Source organism: Panthera leo, chromosome B1 (genome assembly GCF_018350215.1).
Source record: "Panthera leo isolate Ple1 chromosome B1, P.leo_Ple1_pat1.1, whole genome shotgun sequence".
Taxonomy (NCBI): domain Eukaryota; kingdom Metazoa; phylum Chordata; class Mammalia; order Carnivora; family Felidae; genus Panthera; species Panthera leo.
Window position 1 is genome coordinate 13,565,371 of NC_056682.1, and position 14,097 is coordinate 13,579,467.

The window sequence follows — 14,097 nt, forward strand, 5'->3', positions numbered from 1 at the left end:
ATAGTATATGTATACACACACACACACACACACACACACACACACACACACACAAGATTTGTGTTTACATCGGTGGCTAACTTAAGGTGGGAATATGTAATAAAGATTGACCAAGCTCCTATTTCTACTTAACAAGTAACTTAGTCTCTTTTCTCTTGCAAAGGAGTGACATCTGGGTGGGAAAAATCCCATCATTTAGGACTAGAGCCAAGACATAAGAGATAACTCGGACAGTTTCTCTTGCTTCCCAAGTTGTGAAACAAAATTCGATCACTGATAACCAGTCCTTTCTCTGGGCTGAGTTGGCATGGCGTGTTCTCCTTGGCTTACCCCCCGCCCCTCTCTGGAGGTGCTTACGGGCTTAAGTGGTTGACAAAGGAGCTCTAAGTGGGGGTGTGTGGGAAGTCGGGGGAGGAACCCCACCCGCCCGCCATAATTGCACCCACTTGACCATATGCCATGCTTTGCTAATGTAAACACCTCGTGCTGATAACTGAAAAACCTGAATGCTTGAGTGTTTATTTTAGGGAGATTTCTTTAAAAAAAAAAAAAGAAGAAGAAGAAGAAGAAAATGAAACATGTACTCACTAGTTGTTATCTTTTTTTCCCCCTAATTAGGACAGAATTTTACCCTAAGGCAGTTAGGAGTTTGTGAACCAGCAACTCGAAGAGGACTTGTGTTTTGTGCGGAAATGGGGCTCCCCCACAGAGGTTACTCTATCAGTGCAGGGTCAGATGCTGATACTGAAAATGAAGCAGTGATGTCCCCAGAGCATGCCATGAGACTTTGGGGCAGGGGGGTCAAATCAGGCCGCAGCTCCTGCCTGTCAAGCCGGTCCAACTCAGCCCTCACCCTGACAGATACGGAGCACGAAAACAAGTCAGACAGTGAGAACGGTAAGTACCATTTTTTGCTCTATAATGTTGGCCTTCAGAGCTGCTGTCTGTTTTAGTCAAATGTGGGGGCATGCTTCTCTTCCTTTCTTCTCTCCTCACATTTCTTCCTTCTCTTTCTTCCTTCTTCCTTTCTTTTGGTTCTAACGCAGTAGAACTCAAGAAGTGTCCTTGAATAATGCATTTTTTTTTCCTGGAAAAAAATCAATATTCGACATCAGATGGTTAAATTATGCAAGCAGTCTATGATGTGTTAGCTATACTTTTGAAAAACATTTTAATTATGTACAGAAAAAAAAAAAAAAGATTAGCTTTGACTTATCTTGGACCATGTCACCTGTTATTCTCTGTGGGGTAGCAAAGCCAGTGGTGATAAAGTTTACCCCAGAGCCAGCTTGTAATCAAAGATGTCTTTGTAGATTCCTCTTGAAGATATCTCAAAGTTGCAGAATCTTAGAATGGATGAGTGAGCACACAGAATAGTTTATTAACAGGGCTCAAGTGATTGAAGAACAAATTTGATCATGCTTTAAACTTACTGGTTGATGAGAGCCATTGAAATTTTGGTAAAGAGGGAGAGTGTGGTTTTTGATGTGCTTTGCGGACTGGATTATCATGCAGTCAAGTCCACACACAGAAATTGCATTGTAGGATATCCAAATAGCAGTGTTGCATACTGTAAGAAAGGTGTCTTTATAAATTATTGGGATTTTTTTCTTAGTGCCAATGCGGGATAATCACAACAGTTCATTTATATACAATAATAGCTTTAAAAGGAAACTTAATTTTTTGTCAGTATTGCTTTTAAGAAGAATTGGGGCGTCAGTGCCAACGTCCCAGACAACAAAAGGACATTTCTCTGTCGGCATTTAGTATTCACGGTGCCCTTGCTACTTTAATATAGTTATTGATGCTATGTGTGTATGATGCACTAGGAAGCAAGGAGAAAATTAAAATGGAGGAATTGCATGACATTTGAAAAGAAAGATGGTTGTTTCACCAACGGCGTTTCATTTGTATTACTTATTGACCAACTTTGTCAGCTTCGCTTTGCCGTAGGAAAGCAGGTCTGTTCAGCTTTCCGTTTTAGCTGCCACAGGACGGAGTGGTGCCTAATGCTTTCACTCTTACCGGCTTCCCTTCGAGTCACACAAAAAAAGTCTCACTTAAACCGACTAACACAGATCTTATGTAGAATACTTCAGCGCGTCAAACCAAAGTCAAGATCGATTAATGATTCGCACTCACTGTATTCATTTTGGAAGTGTCAGTTTTTGATGGTGGCTGGCTTTATTCCAGCCCCAAACAGGAAACAAGGACGGTTCTTTCTGACAAAATGAGTCTTCGAATCAGGCTGCCGGCATTTCTCTGAGCTAATCCACTCACCTCCGTAAAACCTGTATTTGTATCTGCTTTCACCGGGGATTCAGAAGTTCCTGACCTTAAATGCGTAAGCGTTGGTACAAACTTTGTTTCCTGTCTATCCGAATCTTCAGGTACGATGGTTATATTCCAAAGTAGCACTCGGCATTTGATTTCCCTAAACTACATGATTAAAACTTATGGTAGTTGTAGAAAAGAATAGAACGTAGCAAGATGATGCATTCGTTTCTGATTATCTGCATTATATCCATACCCGTATCCGTTAAATATTGTCTCGTATCGGGTCAGGTTGTTCTTTCCACCCACAATCTTTGCGGCATCTTTATCCTTTCTAATGACAAATGTATCCTGTTAGAGCATCTGTATTCGTAAAACAGAAATGAAGTGTACGATTTTTAAAATTCTACACCTGCTGAAGCGATTTCACGGTGAATGCCCCAACACATGCCGTTTTTTGTTTTTCGTTTTTTTTTTCTTTTTGGAAAATCTAAAACTTACCAAATTTTCAGCTTTTAGTTAAGAGTATGAAATATCCAAATGGCAGGGAGGAGAGAAGGAAGACTGGGTTTCTCCCTACCACGGACCCTCACCATCTGCATGGACTGTCATTACGTAGAGGAGGTCCTCGCCTCCCCTGCTCCCTGGTAGACCTTGTTCGTGGAGTTCCGTCAAGGTGAGAGAAGGTGTGCTCTTTCCTGGCTCCAGGTGCTTGTTATGAAGCAGAATGAAGAGAGACAGGAAGAGGGTGTCAAGGGCCCTGCATCGAAATTCAGAACATTTGGTAGCATTTGTTGAGAGTAAACAGGTCAGCCAAGTTAAGAGTATAGAGTGTCAAAAACAATGTTTGTTGCGCTGGGCAAGGGATGACTTAAACTCGTGTTTACTCTTTTCCCCAAGGTTTGGCTGTGGTTGTTTTTAAAAAAAAAAAACAAAACACAACAACAACAAAACACATTTTGATGGTCCAAGAAGTCCCAATGAGGTCAGCCTAGGGAAGAAAACAAAAGAGCAAATGAAACAGATATGGCCTCTGAAGGGACACTGGTTGTCGCGTAGATTTAATATGTATGGCCATAGGAGCATTTCAGATTGATTTCAGATTATTTGTTCTGAATTGTCACTGATCAGTCCGAAGGAGCAAGATTCCACTAAAAGGAATGAATTGCATTAAGAGGTGGGAAAGCATACTTTTCTGGGATATGTAGCAGATCTTTTGAATTGTGGAATGAAACAAGAGTATGAAGGAATTTTTTTTTTTTCTGATATCAAAACTATGGATATCTTTCTTAAGCCGAGTTGTAGGGAAAACTAGAATCCATAATCCTACACACGGCCTTCTAACATCCTTCTAAGCCGTATCCTCAAAACTGTTACGTAGTTTGCTGTTACTATTTCTGGTCAAATATTTCTAATATAAAATAAAAATAATTGAATTCTGTCCTCGGTTATTCTTCGCAGCTCTAAGTTTGAGAGGCTATTGATTTTTCCAGTGATATCTTTCTTTGCTTTTCATTATTTTAAGTGTCTAATATCATTCACTGCACTAGCTTCAGATGCATCATTGGAAGTTCCATTATATCACTCTAGGTCGAAACAAGAAGGACATGTGAGAAATAACTCACCAAAATGAAACGAATTTAGGAACCAGACATTGCCCTGTTTTCATCCGGTTTAGCACTGGAGTTTTCGTTGACTGTTTTCATCATTTGAAATAACTGTGAATAGGCTGTTTTCCCCAGAAAACTGTTATTCAACATTTGTAAAATTATGCAAGCCAAGTGCCCGATGTTCTAGTTGAAACTTCAAAGAAGAGTGTAGTCACTAAAAGGGATTAGGTTTCATTTATTTATTGATAAAGAGGCCAACAGTTCAAGTTAAGAAGGCGCTAGAACGGCTGTGAGGCTAATGAAATTTTGATGGTCTGAGCATCCCACAAGAGGAAAGGAACATTCGGACCATGTCACACGTCTCCATGTTAGCAGAGATTCAAAACAAGTGATAAAATTTATTCTTTTGCAAAACTAACCCTTCACCAACCACGGGGATTTGAAGTTAAAAAAGCATTTAGGGGAAAGAATTTTTTTTTTTTTTTCCGGTATATTGAGTTAACGTATGCAATTCCAAATGTTGATCTTGTTCTGAGTTAAGGATATGGGAGAAGACCGTTCTAGACACATAGTGCTTGCTGTGGTCGTTCTCCTCATTCTCCAGCCAGATACTGGTGGGGCAGTGGTTTGTGGTCACCTACTAAGCCGCCGTTCTGGTAAGCTGTTGAGAGGTGACAAAATAAACGTGATGAGTCGCCCTCAGCAAAGGTAGAATTACCAGTATGCTCTGGGTTGTTTTAAGCATCTTTCCTGTCTCTGCTGTATTGTTAAAAGACCCCCGGCTGAATTTCCGCTCTCCAGCTTTGCAGGTAATCTGATCTCAGTTACAACTGTCTATTTAAATGTCAGGAACAAAGGATTTTTCCCCCCCCCCCCCCAAGACATCAACCTTTAAGCTTTAAAAATGTTTGTTTGTGCATCTTGTCCCAGAAGAAGCCAAAACATAGAACATCCTTTGTCGTCCGGCGGTGCGGCATCATGAAAGGTGCCTGGGTTTAGAATCACACTGGTCAAGGTTTCAGTCTCTTCTTTCAGCAGCTGCGACTCTTGGCTCCCCAATCACCCGGAGCTGGAGTTCCCAACTTTCCCCTCTCTGCCTCCTCGTCTTCGGGGGTACTGCAGTCCCAGAGGTGCGGTGCTGTCCTGCTGAGGTCCTCGTCTTGGTTCATCTCCCTCTCTCCGTAGTCTCTTATGCCCCTTGGAAAGCCATGACCTTTGAAGTTAGACCAGGAGGAGCTGGCACTCCTCTTCCGCCTCATTGTCATTCTGGACCTCGAGGGCCTCCACTGAGGGATGGTTGAGGACATGTCGTCAGGGGGCAGATCACCTGGGTTTGCATGGGTCCCACCACCTCTGCGCTGTGTGACCTTGAACAAGTTAGTTGACCTTCCTGTGCTGCAGTTTCCACAGGGGTAAAATAGAGAAAATGGCACATAGCATATAGTCCGTAGAGGGCTGTTGTAAGGATTAAACGAGTTCAGATCTACAGAGCTCATCGTGTGCCTAGAACACTGGCGTCGAGTGAGTGCCCAAAAGTGCGCGTTCTTATCCTCCGTAAAAAGTGGACAATTATGTCTCCTTCCTAAGAGGTGATGGGGATTGAGTTAGATAAGCATCATCAAGTTACCTCCACCGTTTTGGCCCACAGCGAATCCCCCCTCCTACCCACCCCCGCCTCTTTTTACTCTCTCTCTGTCTGCATTAGTTTTGTACGTGTGTCGAGAGGAGGGAGGGCTAGTGGTCTCCAGAAAAGGCACTGATAATTTGCATAGTCTGGTGTTTCTGTCGCCATTTATTGACTCTTTTATTTTCCTCCCAAACCCCACATCCTTTTTAATTTACTGTAATTAAATGAATGTACGTTGAATGGTGCCGATAATTAGTCTGATGGCTGTAGACTTCAAAGACTTTTAGCCTGCTCCTTCCCCTCCTGGCCAAAGGAAATTTCAAAAGTAGTGTTTCCCTCAAAGGCATGTTACTTAGACAGCCAGTCAATTAAAAGGCAATTACCTGATGCTCATCAGTTCACACGATAAAATAAATCATTCCTGAAAGACTTAATTTCTCACCTGGGGTCTTAGCAATATACCTGTTGTAGGACCTCACTGCTGCCACACTCATTGTGCATGATCCTGAAGTTTTAAGGGCTAATTTGGCTGACAAAGAGGGTAGAGCAGTAAAGTGCAATATTTTTAGGTGAAATAGATACTTTGTGCAGCTAAAATACTTCAAGGAACCAGTTGTCCTTGGGAATACTGTTTTCATTTTTGAAACATTTATTTATCTTTGAGAGAGAGAGCAAGAGCACGAGCAGGGGAGGGGCAGAGAGAGGGAGGCAGAGGATCCGAAGCAGGCTCCCTGCTGTCAGGGCAGGGCCCAACTCAGGACTTGAACTCACACACCATGAGATCATGACCTGAGCCACCCAGGCGCCCCAGAATTCCATTGCCTCAACTTTACCCACGAACCTTTCAGCCTACTTTGGAAATTGATTTTACGAATTAGGATGGAATTCTGTTGCCACAGGAAATAAATACTTCAGCGTTATTCTAATTTTATGAGATTTTACTACACATACTAAACTATAATTTGCATATAAATTCCATTATGGGCTCTCTTCTGGCATGTAATGGTCACTTTTGGCGTGTTCTACCGTTGCAAATTATATTTTATGTTTTAGGTGCCCTGGGATGTCAGAAACAGCAAAAGTCAGATGCTGTATACTTGCTAACTCAAGCTCAGAATTAGAGTGCTGCTTTGCAGAGTCCAGTCAAATAGTTTCGAATATATAATTGTAATTATATTGCCTTGATATGTATACATTTATGGTTTAATAGCGACTTGCCATTCTCTTCACAAAAGCTTCCCTATTTCACTTTGAAGAATGAGATACGTTTATGTCGTGGATGTGGTACAGGTCACCCGAGCAAATAAAGCTATGATGTGAATTTTTTTTTTTTAAATTTAGCGTTCTGACACACTAATTAAGGAGGCTCTAAAGTATACCAACTTTGTTGCTGTGACCTAAGTATTTATATATATGTGTGTTTTCCATTCTAAGAGGATTTTCAGAACCTCTTGGCTGTTTGCTACTTTTCACATGACTATTGCCATTTCTGCAGACTTCAATTTGTGCTTTAAGTATTGTTCAGAGCATGTGGACTAGATGCTCTCTCTGTTTATAGTCTAAATGTTCTTTTCATTGTAGAGTCGAAATCAAAGTAAAGCGTACTAGGCACATATCAAAACTGATGATGTGTGCTATTTTGATTTTTGAATGTGTTTTTGATATCCTTGAAAAATCACAGTGGTAGCAGGAAGATTGTTTTAATTAATGAATTGAACGGCAGCAAATGCTGAATCAGGTTTATTGATGTAATTATCACTGAAATAGAAAAATTGAGTGTTAGAGCCATAGAACCTTAGTGGATTTGCCATTCTGTGGGTATTCAAGTGTTTGAAAAGCAACTAACTGGGGGTTTTCTTGGTGCTACTTAAAGAATATTCTTCCCAAGTCATAATAATTCTGTTTATCAACATTATACACACATGCAAGTATAAACGTGAAGACCTTATACATTATTTACTGAGTAGTGTGAACAATGGTTTTACTACCTTGAAGTTTTTTTATATTTATCAGTGGATTTGAGATAATTTTCCATAATGAATAGACTGTACAGAAACTAAAGGCAAAATCTTTTTTTTTTTTAAGTTTATTTATTTATTTTGAGAGAGATACATGAGAGGGGCAGAGAGAGAGGGGGAGAGAGAGAATCCCAAGCAGGCTTCCCACTGTCAGCACAGAGCCCGCCCCAGGGCCTGAACCCATGAACTGTGAGATCATGACCTGAGCCAAAACCAAGAGTCAGGCATTTAACCCACCGAGCCACCCAGGGGCTCCTAAAAAATGCAAAATCACTTTAAAATGCATATTGAAATTCCTACAAATGCGTATAAATTTGAGAAAAGGGCTATTAAAAATGTCTTATGAGTAGTACCTTGACTTTACATATCGTCGCACAGACAGCGCACTTGGGTGGCTCAGTCGGTTTCGGCTCAGGTCCTGAGCCTGATCTCATGGTTCGTGGGTTTGAGCCCCACATCAGGCTCTATGTTGATGGCATGGAGCCTGCTTTGGATTCTGTCTCCCTCTTTCTCTCTTTCTGCCCCTTCCCTGCTCGCTCCCTCTCTCTCTCTCTCTCTCTATTTCTATCTCTCTTAAATAAATAAACATTAAATATTGTCACACAGAAACTGAAAAGTGAACACAGTTTAGATGTGACTTTTTGAACTGATTTCTTACTTACTATGCCAACTACATCTTCCCTCAATGAACAGTAAATGCTGGGTATTGTACCAGGTGCTGGAAAAACAAAAAGGAGTAAGAAGTCATCCCCAAATTCGAGAGACTCATAGGCTGAGTGGGCCAACGGGCTTGGATTTTTAATGTGGTAAATGGTATTAGCACACGATATGCAAAGTCAGTGTCAGCACAGAGAAGATTGTTGCCAACAGAGATTGAGGGTGGGAGAGAAGAGGGAGGAAGAAGGAGGTGGCTTTGGAATGCAGGCTCGAAGATGTATAGAAATTCAAGACATAGGTAGAGCAGCAAAGGAGAAGGGATAAAATCTGTAGGGACTCTTCTGAGAGCCATGGGCTGTTTGGTACCGGGAACACAGGATGTGGGGAGGTGAGTGATGATTTGCGGCGGTGCAAGCTGCCCCAAACCATATTTGCAAACGGCCACGCGGCCATGTTAAGACATCTGTCCTTTTTCCTGAAGGTGATGGAGAGGCTCTGAGGGATTTTCGTGCAGAGTAATATTACAGTCCTATTTACAGTCTACGGAGCACTCTGAAAGCAGTCCCGAAAGTCGACTGTCTTCCCCACAGGGAGTGAGATCTGTAGGGGCTCGGCTCTGTCCACCATTTCATCTCTGTACTCATCTTGCCCAGTGCCTGAGCCTGGAGGTACAGTGTTTGCTGAGCAAAGACGCAGTGGGCTTGTAGGTCGAACTTGAAAGCAAATGGGCCAACCAGGTAGTAGTATAATTATCAGAGTGAGAAGATACACAAGTTTAAACCAAGAACTAGGCAGGAGAGGAAGACTGATTGAAATAGAAAGCATCAAGAGTTGAAGATTTATTCATCGTGCTGGGATTAGGGACGTTTAAAAAGACCCTGTAATGTGGAAGAACAGTACGATCCCAGCAATGGTATAATTCAAGTTGGAGGTTAAAGTATATTGTTTGTCGTAGAGTTAGTAAGTCAGACATGAACGGGTTGTATTTAAGGTGTCTGGGGACACCAAAGTTCAATAATCTATTAAGCAGTTATACATAGAGTAAGAAAATTCAAGTAGATTTTGTTTAAAAACATTTACCTTATAATCTATATCATTGCAGTGCAAACCATGTGGCAGAATTAAAAGTGTCCCCAAAAGCAAACCTTGAGTCAAGAGGAGAACGGAAGGTTAAGTCCTGAGTTCACCAATATGTAACATAAAGGCTTAAAGGGAGTACCCATGAAAGAAACAAAGGAGGACCCTCCACAGAGATAAAGAGAAAATCAACAAGGTCTGTTCACAGGAGACAAGAGAGAGTGGGGATGGGAAGCGAGAGAGGGTCTAAACTTCCAAAAGTCTAGTGAGTCAAGTGCAGAGATACCCTTTGGACTGCACACGAGGTTATTCATTTCTGTGTAGGGGGCATGGTGGTCAAATTGCAGTGGGAGGGCATAAGAACAGAAACCTAAAAATATGGCACCAACAAGTGTTGATCATTCTTTCCAAAGACAGAAGGGAGGTAGGCTGGCAACCCCTGAGGTACACAGAGGCAGAGGTATTTTTATGTCGGAGGACATTTCAGCCTCTTTATAAGGAAAAGGAAGGAGCCATCCAGCAACGAGAAGGGGAACAGAGAGATTAGGGAACATTGATAATTTGGCCTCTGAGGGATGTTGAGTAAAGGGATCTTGGAAATACAAATTTATGTCACTGCGAATCTCTCAAAGCGTTTTATCGTTTAAGGTACTCTTCATCTTAAAACTGTGTGTGCATGATAAGTTTTGGGTTTGTTATAGAAAAGGTACACTTAAAAAAGGTAAACTTCGATCTGTATTGATTAGAATCATGCAAATGGCAAGTCGGTGTAGTATAAGTTGATGATAGCTGACGGAATTGAGACTCTGTGTCATCAGAAGGTTTGGGGGAAAGTACATTCTTATTCAAAATTGATGCTTTATTTCAGGTAGTTCTATAAAACCGTAAGTACAGACACACACACACACACACACACACACACACACACACACCCAGAATCCAGTGGAAAACAGGTAGTTATTGACTTCGGAGCCTGACCTAACAGGACTGTTCTCCGTACTCTTCCAGACACATAGGTAACTTCTTTCTTTTCCTTATCCTTTCCTTTGCTTAAGAAACGTGCGTGTTTATAAACTTAAAATTGTATAACGAGATTTGATCATTAATTAATACTCTCAAGGCATTATCAAACATTTATTTTTAAAAATCACATCCAGAAGGGGGCCAGAAAGCCATATCACAAGAGATATGTCCAAGAAAAAAAAAGAAAAAAGAGAAATACGCTATAAAGCTCCAGAGTGGAAGTTATTACCTGTATGTTGCAGTTTGGAAGATGGTGACCCTGTGAGATGATTATTCAGACTAAACTGAATAATTGATTTGTCTTAATTAGTTAATATCAAAGTAATCCGTAGGAAGTAGGCTTGATCTTCCAACTGGTTTTTATAGGGGTGTTAAAGTTCACAAAGAGAGATCTTAAAATTTTGACATACAGCAGCTGGAGATTCCTGGGGGATTTGAAAGTGCTTGAACGAAATGTCAGTTGCTGCAGAACACAAGTATAAAACATTCCCTTATAATGGACTGCGTCTCATTTACTGTGGCTGGTGCACCATTGTATAGATTGTAGGGTACAAAATATTCTCATAGGTGCTTATTCATTGTTCAAATGAACCTCTTTAAAAAGCTTAAGACTTCAGATAATCATTAGAATTTTTTAAACATTCAATCATTGTTTGCATTGTACTATCTCAATAACCAAGTAAAATGATAGGTCATGACAGACATGATAAAAATGAAACCTTAGATCAAACAAATTTAAGTATAAAATATCATGAGTGTTTAAATTCATGCCCTTAATGGATCTATTTTAGTTACTTTGCATCGCATGGTCATTGGACAGTGCAGAGAAGCAAATGGGTAGTATGAACGAGTTTTTATTTTGGTATTTACGCTTTTATTCTTTTCTGTGTGTATACTTTTCAAAAACTAAAACTACAATTTCTGTTTTTACTGAAGTCACTCCATGTTATCAGACATTCTTCTACAACATAATATTTTTCCATGCTAAGCTTTACTGTAATTTGTTTAACAGACCCACTACTTTTGGACGTGTAGGTTGTTTGAAATTTCCCTGTTATAAATTGTGTTGTAGTAACTATCCTAGTGGCTAAATCCTTGCCCCGAATTCTGTTACTACCTTAGGATAAATTCTTGGAAGTGGGATCTCAGAGCCAAAGGGTACATACAATTTAAAGCTTTTGATAGACCCTGTCAAAGTGCCCTGCAAAAAAAACTTGTATCAATTTATACTCCCACCAGCGGTACAAAAAAGTGTCTTTTTCCACAAGCCATTGACAACAGACGTTGCCATGCTTTAACATGATGGCAACTTGATAAAATATAGCATCTTACTGTTGTTGGAATTTATATTCATTTGATTGATAGTTTGAATATATTCTCATGTATCTGTATACCGGTTTAGTTATGTTTGTATTTCTTCTTTTGTGAATTGCCAGTTCATGCCCTTTGTCCATTGTTCTATCGGGGTATATGAAGAAACGGATATTCTAGGACGTAAGGAAAGTGAGAGTGGAATTCAAGGACACCAGGACACTGACACTTCCCCCCTAACCCCGCCCCGCCCCGCCCCGGGTGTACATGCAGCCTTGATGAGAGGGTTTGGTTGTAGGAAGACCTGATATGTATAAACGTCTCCTTAAATGGGGGCCTTCTGTTCGGAGAGATAGGTGTAGGCTTCATAAGCGTAATGAGTAGAGATGCCAATTCTATGGATCAAGTGTAAGGTCCTCCGGTCTAGCAGGACCCTGTCTTGCTTAAGTAGCTGCACACTCTTTGTTAGAGATTCTAAGTGCCAAGAAAATCTGCATCTTCTCCAGCTCGGCAAAGCAGATTCATTTCTACCAAGTTTCTGCCTCCTTCTCAAATAAATTTTAAAAGGCAATGGTAGCAGTAAGAGGTAAATCTTTTTTCATCAATCCTTAGCCTGATGGGAAAGATGCAGTAGAGAGAGGTAGCTATAATATATATATATATATATATATATATATATATATATATATATATATATATATATATTTTTTTTTTTTTTACTTAGAGAATTTCAAGTGCTTTCTTATAATAAGAATGTTAATAATTCTTTGTCTCTTTTGAGATATTTAGATCCTAATCTTTTGCAAGTGTTTTGTTTAGCTAGAGTTTAAGATATGGTTTCTATAAAGATTTTTTTAAAGAAAGCTTTTAAAATATAGTCAAGTCATTTACATTATTTACTTGTGTTTGCGCGTGTGTGTGCGTGTGTGTGCGCTTAGATATGTTGGCTTTACCCCTAGAGCAAATTACCGTTTCTGGTTTCTTCCTTTTTAAAATATTTCTTTTTATTTACCTTCAGTCAATCTAAATGTTGTTCAGTATACTCTGTGGCGTAGGGATTTCAACTGATTGTCTTCACACGATTCATTTTTGTAAATGTCATTTAATTTAATTAGGGGATGCTTCATGATGTCTAATAAGTACATACTAATATACTTAAATTTTGGCAATGAGATGTCGGTGAAAAATTGTACCGTTAAACCTTTGCAATGAAATAGGAAAAGATTTATGAAATTCCTTATATAAAGAGTAGTTTTTAGATACTAAATACAGGTTTGGTCATTTTTTGAGACATCTAGAATGCTAACTAAAAAGCAACATTTTGGGGAATACACAATTAGCCCAGGTAGCAGTGCAGTATGTAACCTATAGGTATTGCAAAAAATGTAGTAATAGAAAAACAGAATGCAATAGGCTTATGGAAGTCATATATAATGTCACAAGCAGTTACTGAGATCTATTTTTCAGTAAAAAATAAAGCATTCATCCTGCGAAAAGTTAGGATTTATTGTATTCTGTGAACATCCTTATATCAAATATTTTGAGAGATATTTGGGGGGAATAAATTATATCTTTTGCTTTCAAGCTAATAGACTTGGAGATACAGGGCTTTACAACGAAGAAACAATTAGAAGGCAAAGCGGCAAGATGAAATACATTATTGCTCAACTGCACATTGAGAAGAGAGAAGCAATCAAGATTCAGAAAAGGATTTTGCAGAAATTTTAGGATTTAAGCAGGACTTGGAAGGTGGTAAAGTACGTTTAAGTGTATCAGAAGCGTGGGCCACGCTTACTTACAGTTGGGACAGCTTGAGGAAATGCTTGGAATCAATAAGGGGAATCATGGGGAGGCCACCCCATCTAGAAGAATCCTCCTGGGAAGCAGTGGAGAGTAAAGTTGACAGGGAAATGGAATTGATTTATGAAGAACTGTAAATGTCAGGCTGAAGGTCTAAGCTTGTCGCTGTGGATAGTGTCTGTCCTGCCCATGTCCTAAAGCGGACTTGAGACATGACGGACAGATGATTTCAAGGCAGACTTGGAACTGATGAGCCAGGGTCCCATATGAACCAGCAATGGGCTGGTTGTGAACAGGGAGGAAGGAACAAGTCGTAGTGCTGTTGATGGGGTTTGCAAGGTGAGAAAGGAAGATAACGAGCCAAACAGGACTCCCAGCATGTGAGTTCAGAACCTGGAAGAACGTTGCCATCATAGAAAAGGGGGGGAGGGCCAGAGAAAGATCAATAAAATAGACTTTCATCTGCACGATTACGTAAAATCATAGTGCGAAAGAGTTCACGCTGCGGTTTGGGAGACAGTAAACGGTATGTAAAAGATGTTCTTGAAGACTAAAAATAAATGTGGATTTAAGGGACTATGCAGTGGTTTTATTAGAAAATTAGATGGACAGTGGATAATAGTAGATCTAGTTCAGACTTAAAGAGAAAGTGATTTCTCCATATTTCCTGAGCCATGCATCAGCCAGGACATTCAGTGAT

The 14,097-nt window shown here is 40.1% G+C and overlaps 1 protein-coding gene across 3 annotated transcripts in view; it reads left to right on the top strand.

Annotated features, from left to right (window-relative positions):
- Positions 1-14,097, top strand: part of TENM3 (teneurin transmembrane protein 3) — a 451,547-nt gene that overhangs the window by 22,172 nt on the left and 415,278 nt on the right. For all 3 annotated transcript variants that reach the window (XM_042934226.1, XM_042934227.1, XM_042934228.1), the window contains exon 3: positions 619-897. In XM_042934226.1, the coding sequence (XP_042790160.1) occupies positions 619-897 (279 nt within the window). The remainder of the gene's footprint in view (positions 1-618; positions 898-14,097) is intronic.